Here is a 20,288-nt window from a genome sequence, read left to right on the forward strand (position 1 = left end):
TAGTATGACCATGCTCGGCATGCTTTGGAGGTTGACCAGAGTGGCCACGACCATCTGCACCCTTGTCATTGTAGAGAGAGAGAGAGAGAGAGAGTTCATTGTAGAATGTCCATGGAACGCTCCTTGACTTTGATATCTAGAGCTATGGGGCACAAGCGTTTAGAGTGTAGACTCTAATCTTTGATGTCTAGAGCTATGAGGTATAGAGACCCCTAAGAAGTAGAATTCATCGCACATTTCTTCTTCATAATGATGCCATTTGGCATGCTTTCGAGCTTGACTAAAATGGCCACAACCATTTGCACCCTTGTTGATGGATGGGGAGAGAGAGAGAGAGAGAGAGAGAGAGAGAGAGAGCCCTTACTGTTAGTTCAACAATCAACCAAGCAAGAATCTTTCCCCAATAGTCAAACAACCAAGAACGTGGTATTAAGAGAGTTTGCAAGGAGGTTAGTTTCTTGTTCCAAAGAGTTGAGAGAGAGTTTGCAACGAGTTGAAAGATAGAATTGCTTGCATCATGTCAAGAGACCAAGTTCACTGCTCAGTCATGTCATGTGAGGGATAAAGATGACTAGTGTACACTCGGTTTATTTCATGATTGTTGATTAACCGTTCATTTCACTCACCTAGGATAACAAATTGTAGGGCATTTTTAAATTATTAGTATGCGTACATTCATAATCACTTCCTAAAGGCTTTACTTGTTTGGTCCAAAGTGTACCGCCTAATCATGCATGTAGTCCATAAGGAGTCATGCCCCAAATCAAGAGGCAATATAAAAGAGACCACTTATTCTAGAGTAATTAATAACGTTTCGCACAAGTATAGGGAAATGAGGATCTCACTAAATCCCTACAAGTGTGCTTTTGTGTCTTCTAAGCTACATTACACAGACATACGATTCCACAAAAATTATGTAATGACAATAAAGACAAAGATTGAAGCAATAGAGAAAATAAAAGAACCAAAGAACACAAATCAATTGCGTCAACCTCTCATGAAGGTTCATCAAAATTTTAGCAAAAATTGATGAAGCCCTCCCACCAACTTTAGGATAGCAATTGAAGGAACAAAGAATGAGTAGAAGCATTTAGAGCCCTTGAAAAATGGTGATAAAAGTACCCATTCTCAAACTTCCTAAATAGGATACTTTGTTTCACATACATGTTGATGCTTTAAAATATAGCAATCCAGCCAATTTTGTCTTCTGTCTCAATTAGAAGGAGCTCTAGATATTCTAATGTACTATGCAGGCCAAGTGGTCAAGGCACCCAAAAGTCAATCTTGATATCTTAATCTACTTAGAAATCTGATGGAGGTCTAGGTATTCTAATTTACTATGCAAATCAAATGCTCATGGTGCTCGACAGGAACAACAACATAGCCAAAAAGGAAGATTGACAAAAAGTGTGCAAAACTTTTTCATTCTCTTAAGAAATTTCTCTATTTTCTTTTGATCACCATGCTTTGATTAAGAAAATGGCAATGATGCAAAGATTAATCCATTGTTACAAGAGTTCTCTCTAAAAACCTATACAAAAAACCTAGGTGCATCACACTATGGAGCAAGTTGTCTACCATGGATTGAATTGGTGACACTGAAGGAAGGAATCATGTTTCAGAGGCATATTTATTTATAGTAGATGTCTTTAAAGATAGGATTAAGGATATCATGCTCCAATACTTGTAACATCAACAACATTTCCAAAAGATTGACAATGGATGAAAGAAGGAGAATCACCCTCAACTAATTGAAATACATAATGATAAGAAAGCTACACAAAAGCGAGTAAATTCAAGATTTGTAATTCCATACAAAAGAATGCTAATCCTCAACAAAGATCTAGTGGACCTTCTATGATCTCACATGGAGAGATGGTGCATTTGCATTGCTATGGGGAGGTGATAAATGTACATGCCTTAGTAATGAAAGCATCTAGTAATGTGTGAATACAAATATCTTCCATTCATGCACAATCGGCTTTAGATCTCCATCTAGTTCGCCCTACTTCCTCTTCATTGTGTTTACCAATGACATCAAACACATAATCTTGAAGCTACACGATGATATGATCCAAAGAGTATGAGGGACTATGTACTAAATACATTGCATATGGATTACCACCTTGGCTCCATGGGTTCTTAACACCATCGTCCCGATCCATAAGGCAAGGGGTTCCATTAGGCCCAAAAACTACAAGACCATTATGATCGTGTGCAAGATTTATGCTTCGGTGCTTGACACTTAGCTTAGCCCACTTGTAGAGCATGAGGGATTAAGAGCCACTAATAGGTAGGCTTTAAAACTAATCACATAACTCTATACTACTTCCTTACCTTGAGAGGAGTCATTGGGAGGCTAGGGCATTGAGACAGAGGGGTTTATTATTGCTTTGTGGATCTTCTCAAGTCTTGAACACAACAATGCCATGAGCTCATATGATTACAATTGGGATCAAGCAAGGATGTCCTTTACCACCATTGGCTCTATTTGGAATGTACATTGACGAGTTTCAGTCATTCATTGAGACACTAGGCCACACTGCATCACCATTAGATGGCATCCCTTCTCTTGATTCTCCTATGAACAAATGATGTGGTCGTACTCTCTTTCCCATAGAGGGCCTCCATTGACTGTTAGATGGAGCCCAAGGGTATGATTTTTAATACATCTTGGGTGGCCGCACACTTACATTTGATGGGGAATTAGTGGGGATGGTCACATCCTATGGGTACCTCGGAGTCCACTTAAGCTTGATCTTCTTGACAAGATCAACTATGTAGGTCAAACTCATGAAGTTGAGTGACATGTTTTGAGTCACACCTTCAAGATACTAGTGTTTTCCCAATTTGTATGTATGGTAGACCTTTTTGAGGCCCAGACTTATCAAAGGTAGTCTGGTCTCAGATAGAGAGGCTACAAGTTTTACTACTTGCAAAGATCGACTGCTCAGAATGTAGAGATAAGATTAGGAGGTCTTAACGGGGACCAAACATAGGATGATCATTAGCTCTTCCACTTGGATGACATGGACCAATGGTTAGGGAGAGACAATGCAATGGAGCCCTAGAGAGTACAATGTGATAGATCCTCTAGTGTGTTGAAACACACACAAGGACCATAGATATCCCCTCTCTACTCTTTGACTTGGGGAGATAGACGACAGGAGTGACAATAGATCTTGCTAGGCAGCAAGATATTTATTAGCATCCAAGGAGAGCAAGGAATACGTATCACACATTTCATCCTTCAACGATGCCTATTGGAGGTGCAAATCTCTCATGGACAAAGGGGATAAGAAGAAGGAGAAAGGGTTGAATTATCCCACATACAAAGGTGTGTGGAAGATGAAGGGACATAAATAGTCCAAGTTGCCCCTCCTATGTTCAATTCCCCCAAGCTTGCCTTTTGTGGAGGTTGGAGGGCTGGCTAGGCAAGGGTGCCTTATGGCAGGGGTGGGGACCTACCATACACACATGCCAGAGCCTCCGTAGTGGCCATGAAGGTTGTGCACTTCCGTGAGGTGCTAGCGGTCTTGGCGGGGGGCACGCTAGGCACATGCTCTTGGATTCTAACATGGTATCAGAGCCGGGTCTGATCCCCGGCCACCTCTCTCCATGATCGATTGGAGGGGGGTGTTGGAGGTGCAAATCTCTCATGGACAAAGGGGATAAGAAGAAGGAGAAAGGGTTGAATTATCCCACATACAAAGGTGTGTGGAAGATGAAGGGACATAAATAGTCCAAGTTGCCCCTCCTATCTTCAATTCCCCCAAGCTTGCCTTTTGTGGAGGTTGGAGGGCTGGCTAGGCAAGGGTGCCTTATGGCAGGGGTGGGGACCTGCCATACACACATGCCAGAGCCTCCGTAGTGGCCATGAAGGTTGTGCACTTCCGTGAGGTGCTAGCGGTCTTGGCGGGGGGCACGCTAGGCACATGCTCTTGGATTCTAACAATGCCAACCTTCAATAGGCCCATTGTCCATCAAGATTATTTCGGATATCTTTTGTCACACAGTGGGCTCCATCCCCCTAGAAAGATTATAGAGGAACCGACATATATATTATAAATGAACATTTAATCAATTGGCTCCTCAATAGTGATCTTCCATGGTCTCATGGTTTTCTACATGCATCCTTCCACAGACATCAATGCATTTTCTCTCTCCAGTTTTTCAATAAGTGGTCTCAAATGTTAGCTTGAGGTGTGGAGCCCATCTTAGTAGGTATAGCCCTTAGGTTTCCTCATTGTATCTAGTTGCCTTTAGTCTCATAGGCCCCTTTTTTTAAAAAAAGACTATATAAGAGCTCTCTTATGATCTAAAACTCTTATGCATGAATGCTATATGAAATTCCTCATGAAGATCACCCTACCTCTCACAATAACCCTATCCCACCTCTTACACGCTTTTCACAACTAGTGGCGTCAAACATGTAGCTCTGAAGTTCCATAATGTATTATCAAACGATCATGAGGGAATATATACTGAATGCATTACATATGGACTAAGTACTATGGCCCCAATCTTAGTAAAGCATTTTAACGAAGCAGTTTGCATTGGTTCCATTGCATATATATTGCATAGGGATTGTGTACGATGGAATACCTTGCATATGGACTAAGTAATATGGTCCCGATCTTGGCAAAGCATTTTAATGAAGCGGTTTGCATTGGTTTCACTCACTCTTGGTATCTTAACATTATCACTCCCATTCACAAGGTAGGGGATCCCATGAGCTCGAAAAACTATGGGTTCGTTATGATTGGGCATGTCATGTCCAAGGTCTATGCATGAGTGTTGGGACACATAGGCTCACCAGTTTGGGGAGCTCTAGGTACCTAGAGCCAAGGGGAATAATAGGCTTCCAGGTTGATATGGATGCTAGATCTTATACTCACACTCAGAGGTGTGATTAAGGAGGTGAGACTTTATTGCTTCTTTGTGAATTTTGGCAAGGCTTTTGACACAGTGCTGAAATCTTGCCTCATCAAAATCTTGCAGGGTCAGGGATACATTCAAGAGATAATTTGGGCAGTCATGGCACTCTATGAGAGGGCTTAGGTAGGGTTTGGATGGACAAGGAGATCATTAGCACTATTGGGGTCAAACAGGTTTGTCTGTTACCACCAACTCTGTTTAGCCTATACATCAACGTGCTTGAGACCACTACTCTTGTTGGAACTTGGGGAGAGAGGCGAGCTTCATCATGGAGGTGAGAGAAAACATGAGGTATTCAAATGGGTGTTCTATTCATTGTGAGAGGGAAGTCCCTCTTTTATAGAAATGGAGAGAGGGTGTCCTAAATCAATGCCACCTCTCCTACATCAATGGAGGTAGCTCCTAAATCATAGGAACTCCACAATCATAGGCACCATCCCATGTGGGGGCCTTTGCATTACATCATCACCTGTGTCATGGTCTATGGCACTAAGTGTGCCTCTTCTACACACACACACACACACACACACACACACACACACACACACACACAACCATATGACTGCTAGTGGATGCACACATGCACCTAGCAAGCCCTTGATCACATATATCCCAACATACCCCCCCTGAAGGGTTTGCCTCTTGCTATGTCAAGGATACATCTAGTCACATAGTTTCTCATGCCATCTCATGGTGGTCAAGGATAAATCTCTGGCTAGGATCTCATGCTAGCAAAGGTGCCCAAGGGTCAAGATTTACAAAAATGGGATAGACCCCCCCAAATGGTTCTCTCTCTTACATGTACAAGGATTAATCATAGGCCTTTATGTGGACCTAGTTTCTCATGGCTGCAAGAGGTACCATGGGAGCAAACACACATCACATGGCCTACATCATATGGTGACCACAGGTGATTTACAAAAGAAAAAACACATAACGTTCTTTTTGGAGTACTATTCCAGGCAAAGAACCTCAAAAATTGACCAAGTGATGATAAATAAAATTCAAAAGACAAACTGCTCAAAAGGCATAATCTTTATCTTCTACCACAAAGTTTGATTCTTCATTTGTTGATGGAGTCTTTCTTTCAGCAAGATTTTCTTTGTTGTTGATGCAGCTCTTCTTCACATGAAATGCTTCATTCTCTTGGGAGTCATTCTCTCCTCTTCTTGGGCTTGTCTCTTGGAGAGCAGCTGTAGAGAAAACCTTTTTAGGTGGCAATACTCCATAGTATGATTGGGTACTCCACAGAAGGCACATATCTGTTTCTTGGTGTTCTCCTTGATGAAATATTCACCATTACAGGGCTTTACTCTCATTCTAGGCTTCTTTTGGAATGCTTTCCTTTGAGATACATAATTAATGTTAGAGGAACAATATGATGAAAGCATATTGGGAAGGTCTTACCACTAATGTGGCAGTGTCTAGTCCCTTACAAAGAAGTCTCCTTCTCCACAAGTATAATTGGTTGGAGAGATACTTAGATACCCCAAACTCTTATCATAAAGGAAATACAGTGTCTATTTCTTCAAAAAATAGCATTCAAGCATATTCAAATCATAAATGCATTATGAGCATTTACCAAAATTGTCATCTGTAGAACAGTGCTCCAAAGATAAGACTAAAAAATGCCTTAGATCACTTCCAATGGTCAAACATCCAAAATACCAAAGATAACTGAGATAATAATGAAACTTTCTAGCACTTAACCATATTCAATGGTTCATCTTAGAAGCAGATACCACTATTACCCCCAAATTCAACAGTCTGAAATTGGAGGGTACAATTGAAGCTGAAGAGAAAAGCTTTGAGAGGGCTTTCAAAGGAAAATGGAAGCTCTTACTGAAGAATACTACAGCAGAGAGGATTGCTAAAAAAACACATAGCATTACTCATGATAGTAGCGCCTTCTCCGACTGGTCTTTTGCTTGTTTCTCCTTATTCTAGCAAGCATTTGAGCTCAAATTTCATGAACAGCAACCTCATAGTGTTGCTCACCCATGGCTAAGAGGAATTGGCAAAATAATGTGTTCGTAGGCGAAATTGCTTGAAAGTTTGGCGAGCAGAGATCGTGTTGGCACGGGTTGTAGAGGGCATCTCTCTCTAATTGCTTGGTGTCAAAGGTGCACCCCAAGTAGAGGAAACTTTAGCTTAGAGGGCTCTGGGAATGGTCGCTTAATGGAGAAGAACGGAGCTAAGCAAAATCTGGAGAGAAAGAGGACAGAAATGAAGAAGAAGATAGAGGGCGGAGAAGAAGATGATGAGGTGGCATATTGAAGCTACAATGGGCTAGGGACTCAAGGAGGCTCTGAAACCAAATGTTGGAACTTGGGGAGAGAGGAGAGCTTCATCATGGAGGTGAGTGAGAACACATGAGATATTCAAATGGGTGTTCTATTCATTGTGAGAGAGAAGTCCCTCTTTTATAGAAATGGAGAGAAAATCAATGGCACCTCTCCTACATCAATGGAGGTAACTCCTAAATCATAGGAACTCCACAATCATAGGCACCAACCCATGTGGGGGCCTTTGCATTACATCATCACCTGTGTCATGGTCTATGGCACTAAGTGTGCCTCTTTTACAAATGCACACACACAACCATATGACTACTAGTGGATGCACACATGCACCTAGGAAGCCCTTGATCACATATATCCCAACAACTCTCTCATTGGTTCCTTGATCTAGGTTCTTCTCTATGCAGATGATATGGTTTTACTCTTATCTTTAGCTGAGGGGCTCTAGCGACACTTGGATGCACTCCATACTTTTCGTGAGACACATGATCTTGAAGGCACATGGTGGAGGGGGAGAGAGAGAGAGAGAGGGTAGACTAGGGAGAGAGGAAGTGATACTTAAAGAGAGACATAATGAAATGGAAATGAAATGACTAGAGCAATGAACCAAAATGAAAGTACTCACATGTAGACCAAAGATCTTGTAACGTGATACTAGATTGATTTGACACTAGACAAGTACAACTCTTATATAGAGCACACACACACATATGAACACCTATGCATATGGGATAACTCCCAATGTGACACGTGGCATCCATAGGACATACTAGACTAGAACTCACACTAGAACACACCAAACTGACTCAACTTGGCTTAACATCCCCCCATGAAGGCAAGGTGAGAGACTACTGGAATGGAACCAAGGACAGAACATGACAGTGACAGGACTACTAAACTGTGCAATGTATGAACTAGACATGGCTCCCATGCCAACTTAGAGGCTGAAGTCTGAGCATGGTTCAGAGGTCAGACTGAGCACTCACGTGGCTTTACATACCAAACATGACTCAGAGGCTAATGTCTCAGGGTGGATGCATGAGGTCTAGAAGACCAATGCACCAACATCTTGGAACTCATATGCTAGGCCTGATAACTAGATCCTATCAGTACAAATATATGGCTCCCACAGCACATCCCCCTCTTGACTCCAGGGACTAACTAGGAACATGGAGTCACACACCAAACATATAAGAGAAAATACATCATTTTAGGAGGACTATCCAAGGCAGAGGACCTTTATTAACTCTTCAAACATTCTTTTTAGAGGGACTACTCAAGGCAGAGAACCTTCAACTCTAACATATAAACAAATATAAAGATTTCATTTATTTTATGCATAGCAAGGGTAGAGAACCCATAAGCCCGAAGTAGCTACCGCACAAGAGTGTGCACATCTTGATGCAAAGAGGTATGCCGGTGAAGAACTAGGTGAGGATTCCCTATAATGATGTGTCAATGAAGGCCGTAGGAGCAGCTACCAAGGGAGATCACGTCATGACTCTCAATGTGCTGATCAACGAGTCACCAAATGCTCAAGAGAGCTTCCTAGTTGAAGACGCAAATTGTGGACCGCTCAAATCATATCTGTGAGCACCAACGGGAAGCTCGAATGAAGGCGGTAAGAGAGGCAATCTATGGCGAAATCACGAGCAAGTTTTGGCATGGATTTCAAGGGCAGGAGTAGCATCAGTAGATGGCATCAGATGGCACATAAATTGAGGCAATCACTGAAGTGTACTGAGATCAGAGAAATGATATTTGATTGTTTAGGACAATCAAACATCGCAATGTCAGAGATGAGGAGGTGTGAAAAGAGTATTCCACACTATCGGAAGCCTCAAGTCAATGTACCGGAGTGTTGCTAGAGTTGAAATGACCTGTGGGTAAGCTCGGGAAGCTCAAATCATTGCTGGAGGTCATGAGAGTCCAAATCTGAGCAAAAATGCCAAAAAATAGCCTAAAATAGCTCAGAATCGCCTTTTGACAAGTTGTACGGACTCCTAGCACTGTCGTGCATTCGCCTGTAGAGGTCCTACAGGCGTATGGACGTTCGTACAACTGTAGAGGTCCTACAGGCGTATGGACGTTTTTTTTCTTGAAATGGTGCGAGACAGGGTTGTTTATGTTTGGGCAGTGCCAAAATGTAAAAAACATCAAAATTGGACCTCCAAAGGTCAAAAAGTAGCTGCTGGATTGCTCTAAAACAAGTTTCTGTTGACCAACTGACGAGGAATGTTCGCCAATGCTGAGGGAGAACCATGAACTGATGCAAGAGTGAGCTGACCTCACAAATGAGTACTTGATGGTGAGGAACCATGGCAAGGCTAAGGGAAGGGAGGCTCTACCTTAGAGGATAGGGGATCTTCCATTTGTGGGCTTCTCTCATCCTCTAGATAGAGCAAGAAGAAGATAGGAAGGGAGGCTCTGATACCACATGAAGGCACATGGTGGAGAGGGAGAGAGAGAGAGGGTAGGCTAGGGAGAGAGGAAATGATACTCAAAGAGAGACATAATGAAATGACTAGAGCAATGAACCAAAATGAAAGTATTCACATGTAGACCAAAGAGCTTGTAGCTTGATACTTGATTGATTTGACACTAGACAAGTACAACTCTTATATAGAATACCCACACACATATGAACACCTATGCATATGGGATAACTCCCAATGTGACATGTGACATCCATAGGACATACTAGACTAGAACTCACACTAGAACACACTAGAATACACCAAATTGACTCAACTTGGCTTTATATTCTAACAGATCTCAAGGTCAACCTTGGTGAAACTAAGGATATGATCTTCAAGACATCTTGAGCAGCAAATCTCCTATAAATCAAGACAAACCTAAGAATATGTGTAGCTCTTCTAGGTTTTGTAGGATGTGGCCATTCAATATGTCCCTCACCTTTTTAGGATCCATACAAATCCCTTCTTTGTATATGATATGTGCCAAGTATCGTACTTCATTTGCAAAGAATTTACATTGGGATTTGTTAGCAAAAAGAGAATTATTTCTAAGTCGAGAACATCATCTTTTCTATTGAGATGCATAATTTGGAAACCCAAAGAATCCTCATAGCCTTGAATGTGCACCTCTACACTATGTATCATGGCATCCCAAACTTTCTTATCACTACCGTTTGTAAGAGACAACATATTTGTGAGTACTTGGACTCTTAGGCAACTTCAAATTCTTAACTAACGCGTAGTTAAGAAATTCTTAACTAACACGCAGTTAAGAAATTAAATGATTGGCTTTATCCGTACATTTCTCCCATTAATCTTCTATACAAATCAAATTCATCCAAAATAGATTTGTTTGACACAATGATCGACCATAATTCTCACTTTTTGCCCTTTAGTATTTCCATGCATCTTGATTAAATCATGATGACAAAAAGTGGTATAGCTGATGATAGACAACACATATGGGTGCTATCCTCAAGATAAACCTCTAATTTTGTGCACTTTATGTACCTTTAAACGGTAATACCTACACCACATCTTCTTGTTTTTGTGGAGGTTTATATAAAGCTTTAGCTCCCTTTTGGTTTCTAGAGAAAAATGATATTTTCGTCAACATTTAAAGATTTTTTTGCTTTTCTTTTTCATAGTCCTCTCTTTTCTTGCTTTTCATAGTCCTCTCTTTTCTTGCTTTTCATAGTCCTCTCTTTTTAAAAGAGGATACCTTTTTGCTTGGAGTTTCTAGGGATGTGCCCAAGAAACCCCCTTTAAAAAAAAAAAAGAAACCCCCTTTTTGAATTGCCCCTTCTTTTTAAATTGGGATATTTATTAAATCTAGAACAAAGCTAGTTTATTCCCTAATTCCACTTCTAAAATTTCCCATCATATCATGATATATTTGGTCATACTTGATAGCCTCTTCAAAGGTTTTGTGAGAATTTATTCTCACGTCACCCTTATGATTATCTTCCACACACCCCTCACAAAACCTCTTATTTTTGGAACTCATCAATGCCCTTCAATTTAAGGACCACCTCTCTATAATTGGCTATATATTGGACTAGAGAATTTTTACCCATATTACCTTGAAAAAAGATTTTTTAAGGTATAAAATCTTTTAGAAAAGCTTTTTTGAACTTAGCCCAATACTTTGGAATTTCACCACCATTTATTCAATGGATTAAGGGAAAGACTAGCTTTGACAACTTGGTTTTTAGGAGGTATTCCTAAGTCAATGGAAAGCTTGCCATATTTGCAAGAATGTATTTATAGCTTGTTTCTTTCTTTTCCTTCCCCATTATAAATTGGTGCCTTTAGATATGGTTTCAGGTAGAGTTTCTATAACAAAGCATTTTTAATGACTCATTAATAAACTCTAACTAAGTTTTTATATTAAGGGTTTAGTTTTCTAATTTTGTGAGTTTCGAGTAAAGAATTTCATAATTGCCAGGTCTATTTTGTGAATTCTGAGTAAAATTGCCATAGTCTACTTCCTCCAAATCCATAGACTCCTCGTGTGTATCCTCTTCAACAAATACCGTTCCTTTCGTGGTCCTTTTCTCACTTTTGGTAATTAACCGTTCTTGCTTTGGTTTCGTCATCTTGAAATAAGTTTGTTCTAAAATCAATAAAGCAGAAAGCTTTGTCTAAGAAAGAATAATACAATGTCCAATTCCCTGTTATTGTTGTAAGCCTTCGTGTTCGTCTTTGGAGCTGACCTGCTCTTCTCTTGATGCACAAATTTGATTCTTTGATATCTCCTTTCAAGTCAATCTATCGAACCCAGATATGTGCTCCTTTCGCTTTTGATTACCCATGGAATGATCCTTTTGTATAATATTGAAGAGGCTAGGAGATTGGAAAGGTCGGGGTATACATATAAAGAAGAGAAAGGGAAATCCTTGGAAAGAAAGAGGGGTGTAAAAGATTGATGACGTGAATTTTTTAGAACAAGGGTAGAAATTTTTATGACTTGACCTTTTTTATTCACTTTGTTATGTTGTCTATGTATTTTGAAGGTCTAAAAGCTACGAGATGATGCACTCTTCCATAATCTTCACGCAATTACTCTTCTTCCACCTTATGTCTGTTGGTTTTTCCCAATGCTCTACTCACCCCTCTACTTCCTCTCTACTACAACTAGTTTTCTAGCCACTCGTAGAGTTGCAAGAAGGCCCATGTGCTCTTTTCTATCTCTTGTCGTCCGCTAAAAAGAAGCAAAGCTCGCACCTCTTCATACATTCTATGCAAAACTATCTCCAACTTTTTCTCTCTTAGTTTTTGAATTTCCCCAATGCTTTGGAGGTATAACCCTCTTCCACTTCACTGATGTGGCATCTTTGCAACCTCTTAAGAGCCCATTTGTGTCACCAAGGTTGTTTGGAGAATTTCGCGTGTATGACCTATTCAAAAAGTAATGTACATTAATGAAAACTAAAAACAACAATAAAACACTTCCAGTTGGGCCAGAGGAAGGTCTCCAAGAGAATGCGCATCTCAAAGAGTTCGATGCAAGGAAGAACAAAAGAAATGATAAACCTCAACAAAATAGTGCCCATACAGTCACATGTTATGGGCATGATATAATGACAACAGAGCCCAGTAGTGACAATAGTAGAGGTACTCAACATAGTGTGGTGTGGAGGCATATGTACCAAACAACCACAAACGCCAACCAAAAGAAATCCTGGGAAAATGAGCATGAACATAAGACCCTAGTCTAGGAAGGAGACCATGAGTACTAGGGAAAGTCCAGAGAAGATGCAAGGCCTCCTCAAATGCAAATAGGTAGGGCAAGCTGAGAAGCTATGCACTTGATAGCCAACAAAGAACCTAGAGGTAATGCACCAACCAAACAATGTCACAAGAAAACCTGCTACTGGAGTGGAAGTTTATTGCTCCATATGCACCAAAGATTAACCATACACCAACTAAGAGACTTATCAAGATGCCATAAATGATGCCCATGCTGCTGGATCCATGGAGGTGGAAGTAATATACGGTAAGCTTTTTTGGCAGAAATATCGGCAAATGAAAATGGAACATCTAGCAAAGAAAGAGTAGAAAACAAGTACGGAATAGGATGAAAGGGTGAAGCATATTAGTGGGGATGTGCCAAAATAGGTAGGTGATGCAAACCCAAACAATACTGTCTCCTAGCCTGAGGAAAAGATAGTGTGCAACTTTGGCCATCCATGTCTTCCACTATAGAAATATCCAAACGATGCAAGAAATACACTTTCCTAGGCTGAAGATTGGGCTAAAGGAGGCCCAAACATGTGGCTTCGATGTTTGTTTTGTAGATGTAGTTGTTGCTAAGATCTAGAGGACGTCATGACCAATGCAATTAATTTAGGACCTACTACCAATCATGAATCAAGTGAGAAGAAAAGGGACACCCTGAAATATGGCCATGCAAGTGCCCCAAAATAACATATGAAATAGCAGGAATCCAATGGCTGAAGGCATCTATACAAAGAGAACCAACCATATAAGAAAGCATACCCACCCATGGCTGATGTTGCTCTAAGAAGGTGAGCAAGAGCGTGGCCTTGTGTCGAACCAAGGTGCCTCACAGTTGAGTTTTTTGTTGAATTTTGGGATTAGTTTAGCCCTAATCTGCTACACATGATTAATGACGCTTGGCTCTTTGGGAGGGTTACCAGAATTTGAGCGACTGCGTTCGAGCGAGGAATTTCATAAATTTTGACATTCTAGTGTGATGATTTATGTTCAAAAAGTAGCATGCATTGCTTACTTTTACGGTGGTTGTCCTACCCATGATATATTGAGTAACAAATTGTCTTATAGACAAACAATAATTTTTGAAAATGTTTGGCAATGTTTTTCAAGGGTCAATGAAGGAGGGGTGGAAGAAAGGGATCAAAGTATGTGTTTTCTTTTGCAATTTCCATTTTCAAGGAAAAAAAATAATGGGAGGAGCCTCCCTAGAGGCCGCGATATCACGGCCTCTTGGGAGGCTCCTCTTGCCAATTTTATTTGAACCATAACTTGGTCAATTGGACTCCAAATATGGTCATGTACAATTGTAGTCAAAACGATCGGAATGATATGAATGAATACATTTACTATGTTAAAGTGTCAAAATTCTACTTATCTTTGTTTCATGAAAGCCCGACCTTATCAAACTTTATATTTAATTATGACCATAGATTTTTCTCGTATAGAGTTTGGGTCCTCCTTGGTTTCCTCCCTCCATCGTAGAGGTGTATACATGGTCAAGGACATATGAAGGTGATAGATTCAACATTTTTTAGTAAAAAATTATTGCTCCTACAGGTTTAGACAAAGTTCCTCATAATTATCACTCGAACTTTGGACTCGCTCGAACGTAGTCGCTTGATGTTTTGACTTATCCGCTCTTTGGTACTATGCCTTCATTGTGGAAAAAGGCATTGCTATGTTTGATTCCCAAAAAGCTCCTATGCCAATATTTGTCAGACTGGCAGCTAATTACACTGATGCATGCGGCTTTCAACTCTTGATCAATAAATGGCAAATCCAATGCATGTGCCTCATCTTGGGAAATAATTGGTTGAGCATTTTAAAGATTTGAATGAGAAGGGGCTGCAAACATGTCAAAAAGACTTGAATGAGACTCTTGACCATATCTTTGAAAGCAAGGTGCTTCAGATAGGAGTTATTGAACAATAAAAGCCTTTTGCAAGGCAATTGTAAATGACTAGAAGGCCAAAATGCAAGGTCATACAAACCGAAAAATGATCCAATACCGGCAACGAATCCAAAGCCGTCTCACAAGTAAAATGATCACATTGTCCGGCAAGGAGCATGTGCCAATGATCTAAGTGAGCCCAATACTGAGTGAATGCATTATGATGGAAGGTATACCTAACAGTACTAGGCAGAAGATGCTATCATAACCTCACAAGAATTCTTTGATCCATCAGACATATGTGTCCAGGCATCTCGTTCTCTTTGCATTTCCCAATCCAAGGATAATCAACCAAATGATCCCCCATTTAAGCATGAACCGTGTAAATATTTGAGGCATAAATTGAAGAAAATGCGTAAGTATTCCCATCGATCACAATGAGATAACGACCATGGGTTTTTATATTCTATCTACGGCTGTAAATCATGATGAATCAAATAGCAACCCCTGAAAAGGAAGAATGGCCAGCATAAAATATGTGAAATCCCGCAAAGAAACCATCACAACCCCGCAAAAGAGTGCTGATTATGTTCTTGCAAACAGACAATATGTGGCTTTTGAGTGGTGATGTAATCCCAAACCAACCTCCATTTATTATTGTTTCAGACGCCCTGTTTGATCAGCATCAAAGCTCAACATGCATGGCTGCACCAGGCTATGAGAGACCATTTTATTCCTGATAGGCATTCACTTGCTCATCGTTAGAAATAACGGCGGGGGAAGATGCAAGGCTATCTAATGCCAAGGCTGCCGTTTGTGGTAGACACAGTGGATTGGCACGAACCACCGTGGGCCAAAGCCTGCCAACTCCAAAACCATCAACCACACCAGACTCCCTTGCACTGTTGGAAAAGGGCTACAATGACCTGCTTTTTCATAGCCTCTGCTCAGAAAAGGCCGGAGTTTATTCTGTAATAGACAAGTTGAGAAGATCCAGCTCACAAGACCACAATCCACGAGGTGCGAGTAGAAAGACGAACCAGACCAGTTTGGAAGGGGGGGGTGCGGGGTACCACTAGTCGTACAATGAATGGTGTACTGTCCTGGGTGTCTAGATGGATTCAGTGCTGGAAAATTGCAAGGTTACAAAACCTGCTGCCGCATGACATTGGAACATCAGGACACCTTTGAAGAGATGATTCGTAATAAGAAAAAGGAACTGAGCCAGAAATCCAAATGAGATACTGCTTCCTCCCTTGCATCAATTGCAATATAAGGCAAACTGATTCCTCCTTGCATCGTTGGAACAAGGGTAACGATTACTGGCCCTTTCATGGCCTCTGCTAAAAAAGGGGCCAGAGTTTATCCTGTAATTGACAATCTGAAAAGATCGAGCTCATAAGCCCACAATCTATGAGGTGCAGTAGAAAGTTGAACAAAAATGACCAGCTTATATACACTTTGCTCTAGGCATGGCTTAAAGCTGGCTTTTGTCCTTGGCAAAAGGGATTTCAGTTCCTGTAGCAATCACCTGAAAGGTAAGAATTTTGGATCCTGAGTCCTCAATTTTGGAACTCGCCGTATCTGTTCTAGCAATCTGAAAGCTTTCTTAGAGCAAGTAGATGAGCTACTATTTAGTAGTTGTGAAAGATGTTTCAAGACTGCATCATCATGCAACACTTGAGCTGCACTTCCATGCTGGCAATCTTTACCAAAAAGAGTTAAAAGTGCATCCATCCCAGCTTCAGCTACATCTTCTTGGTCAGATAGAAGAGCCACCAACGGAGGCACTGCTTTTGCTTTGAGGATGCACAAAGTTGTCTGTGGTTCACATTTTCCCAAATGGACTTTGCATGATGACACTTTTTGAAGAACACTGTAAATCTTGATAGGAGACTTCCTACTTAAGTCTGTGGTGCTCGAAGAGAAGTTCCTCAACAGAGTAGCAGCTCTACATTTGATAATAGGTGATCTAGACTTCAAAAGTTGTATCAAAGGTGGGAATATATTTAAGGCTGCAAGACAAAGTTGTATCTGGACATCAGGTGGATCTGTGAATTTCAGCAAAGCATCAAGAGCTTTTTCTACAGCAGAAACATCATGGCTTGCTAGCATGCGTACAAGTGCCTCATGTGCATGTACATGCATTAGTGAGTCTCTCATGGCCATGCTATGAAGTGCCAAGTCTGCCGTTATTGCTGCTGCGGCTCCTTGAACTGTTGTTCCACATAATGTACTCTGCATTAGCTGGACAAGCCATTCAAGGTTCTCCTTTGCACTAAAAAATTGTAGAATCTGATTACCTCCTCCCTCCATGGTAAGGTGGGAAAGAAGCCAGACAATGGATTCTCGAGTTTCAGGATCAGAACTGTTGCGGATTAACAATGGTAGATTAATTCTCTCTCTTATCAGATCCCTGATGCTGGTTTCTGTTGATGCACATGTAAGCCCTGACAAAGCCCTCAGAACATGTATCCTTGTCTTTTTAGTTGGATTCGTGCTTAATGCATCCAGCAACAGCTTCACAACCTCTTCTTCCTGAAGTTGCATTCCCTTAGCACCTCTAAAATAACCCATCCCATGATTGCAGACCAGGTTCTCCATTATTGCAGATGCTGGCTCTACCAATTCAGGATTTGATTTCCTTTCTGTCAAAAATTTCAACAGAATGGGAACAGCTCCAGTGTCTGCAATACAGTGCCTTGATCGATCGTTTAAGGAAAGCTTCTGCAAAGCTCTTACGGCAGCAACTTTAGCAACATGATCTTTCAAAGTAAGCATACCCACCAGAGCAGGCACGACACCTGTTTCCGCAAGTTGTTGCTGGCTTTTACCATTAAGTTCTAATTTTGACAGAGCACGAGCCATTCTTAGTCTAGCCTCATCTGGTCCTGCAAAAGTAGTAGTCCAAATAGAAAATGCCATTGGAAGCTAAAAAATGATTGTTCTATTGCAAATGGCAGGGAAAAAAGCAAGAACAAACATAACCACAGAAAGCAAACAAATGCACTATTTGAAAGCATGGTATATTTAAATCAACATACCATTACAACCCAATACATAATGACGTGCCAAATGCCAAAAGACAGTCTATAACTAGTTCGATACGATGATGAAGCATCACTCCTCTATAGAGAATATAAATGGGATGGTGCCACATGACAAGGTGACTGATCTAGGGCCAACAATGGAAATTAACTTATATCATAGCTAAATATCACCAGATGACATATAACACAGCAAGCATATGACCTAAAGACACTGACACCTGGTGAGAGTGGGAGGACCTAGGGTTATAGCAATACAGCAGCCAATATTAATTTCATTTACTTGTTATTTTGCAACACTTGCATATCTTATATTAGTAAGCTTAACATAACTGGTTCAATTACTATAAAATTAACCTTCACAGCACAATTGTATTCATGGAATCCAAATGTTATGTACCAGTGTCCTTACAAGAACTTTCGGATCTTTGTGCACAAAATGGTTTGTCTTACACTACAAAGTCATTTCTTTGAGCTCAAAATCACAATGGCCGCTTCTTTTTAAGGGCTTTCAAATGAGCATCCATGTCGTATAGTTTTGAATGATTTCTCGACTCCCAAAATTTATTTACAAAAATCTTGCTTAAAGTAGCATTCCCAATACTCACTGTTAAGTTACACCCTTATTTTATATAATTTAACGTGTACCTGTTCACAAAAGTTACAGTTTTGGTTGAATGTTAAATCCAAGGGTCGACATCGTAATGAGGGATATCATGGTGAAGCTCAAATGCAAATCAAAGTTTAGTCGAATGTTGACTTAGTGTGGATACTTGAAGAGACACTCAAGTCACACTGGTCAAGGGGAAATTGCAACTCCTTGGAACCCAAGAGATGGAGTTGTAAACCCTCACTGCTTATGCCCAAGATGTGTAGTACCAAAGCCAACCCCACGTGGCATTCGAAGGTAAGATGACTCACATTTTGTAGCTGTCAGCTGATATCATCCCTGTAACTGAGAGACTCCCTTCATACACTCACAAATGCAATTTTGCACTCTAGAATACCTCTATAGTCTATCCACATAGTTCAGTTGTTGGACATGGTTTAAGCAGAAATTCAAGCACTGCATAGTCACTATTGACACTACATATGGTTCCCAAACTGCATTTTCAGGACAGTATCATCATATGCATATACATAAAGCAAAACCAAGTAGTCACATGAATATCTCACAAACTTTGAGACTAACAATTGTGAACGAAGGTAAATCTCTTTACCTTAGGCTGAAATAAATCTAGGGTCATCCATAGACTAGTGCAAACTATGCCATATGTCGCTCTAGGGCTTAATCTTAGTCTAGTGTTTTGGGTTTTCTATAAAATCCATACTTTCTTTGTATTTTCACATTGCTCCAGCATTTTGTGTTCTGTCCGCTTTCACAAACTTCATAACTGGTATCAAAGTCATTCTCCTAAGGCAGTCCCGAACAAGCAGATGAACCCCTATGAATCTTGGAGGCGATGTGGAGGCACAATACATCAACTACGAGTTACATCAAAAGGAGATACACAGATCCATGCAGTCAATATAGGTTGTAGGCTACATTTTTGGAGCAATAGGCAGCCTTTTTTTGCTGTTAACTTCATTTTTTCTTCAAAAATCAGTTGCATTTCCACTGTACACCTCCAAAATACGTAACACATGGTATGAACACCTTCCATATGCATGCAAGTGAAAAAAGAAAGGGCATTTTCATAAAAGTTTCACAGTACACCTCTTTGCTTAGTGTATAAGCCATACAGTTTCAGCATTGGATTCTGCATTGAAAGTCCTGTGGCAGCTGAAATGGAAAGAAAAACAATAAAATTCTGATGATTTTCTCTTCTAGGTATTAACTGTCACGGGCATCCACACGCCCGTTAGTGCCAGTGCAGGCGGCCAGGTCAATGGCCACGTAGGCGTCCATACAGCCATTCAGGCAGCCCTGCGCAATCGGCAATCAGCACACAGTCAGCGGGCAGTCAATGCCACGTCATCGCAAGTAAAAAAAATGCAGAGTTGACTTTTTGGTCAAAAGGCAACGCGTTGACTTTTTGGACAGCGTTGTCTTTTTTGATCGACCTGGTCAACGCCGACCCCAAACGACCAAGGTCAACGGTCAGTGTTGACCAAGTCAGCCAGGCTAACCTATCAGCCTATTAAAGGGCAGCCTTTGGCCCTCATTCTTCATCCACTCCTCAGGCCTTCAAGCCTTCAAAGCAGTAGAGTCAAGCCTTCAAAGCAGTAGAGTCAGGCCTCCCCGCAGCAGACCAGCAAGGTAGCCTCAGCCTCTTCAGCGATCTAGTGAGGACTCACCTCCTCTAGGTAGTCTAGTCTTCCAGTTTTGCAGTGAGGGTTTCAGCACCTTCATACAGTTGTATTCAGTCCTTTGGGCATTCATTATTCAGTTGTA

The 20,288-nt window shown here is 40.8% G+C and overlaps 1 protein-coding gene across 2 annotated transcripts in view; it reads right to left on the minus strand.

Moving 5' to 3' along the window:
- Positions 1-15,158: 15,158 nt before the first annotated feature.
- LOC147897120 (U-box domain-containing protein 44-like) overlaps positions 15,159-20,288 on the minus strand; it is a 47,879-nt gene continuing 42,749 nt past the window's right edge. Inside the window, exons 3-4 of one of the 2 annotated variants that reach the window (XM_087381859.1) lie at positions 16,968-17,737; positions 16,844-16,861 (exon numbers count right to left, since the gene is read on the minus strand). In XM_087381859.1, the coding sequence (XP_087237985.1) occupies positions 16,856-16,861; positions 16,968-17,737 (776 nt within the window). In that variant the 3' untranslated portion in view covers positions 16,844-16,855. Of the gene's footprint in view, positions 17,738-20,288 lie in introns of both variants that reach the window. The other variant, XM_087381858.1, reaches the window with a different exon arrangement.

The sequence above is a fragment of the Dipteris shenzhenensis genome, chromosome 11 (genome assembly GCF_047967505.1).
Source record: "Dipteris shenzhenensis isolate YYH24624 ecotype China chromosome 11, Dip_SZ_1.0, whole genome shotgun sequence".
Taxonomy (NCBI): domain Eukaryota; kingdom Viridiplantae; phylum Streptophyta; class Polypodiopsida; order Gleicheniales; family Dipteridaceae; genus Dipteris; species Dipteris shenzhenensis.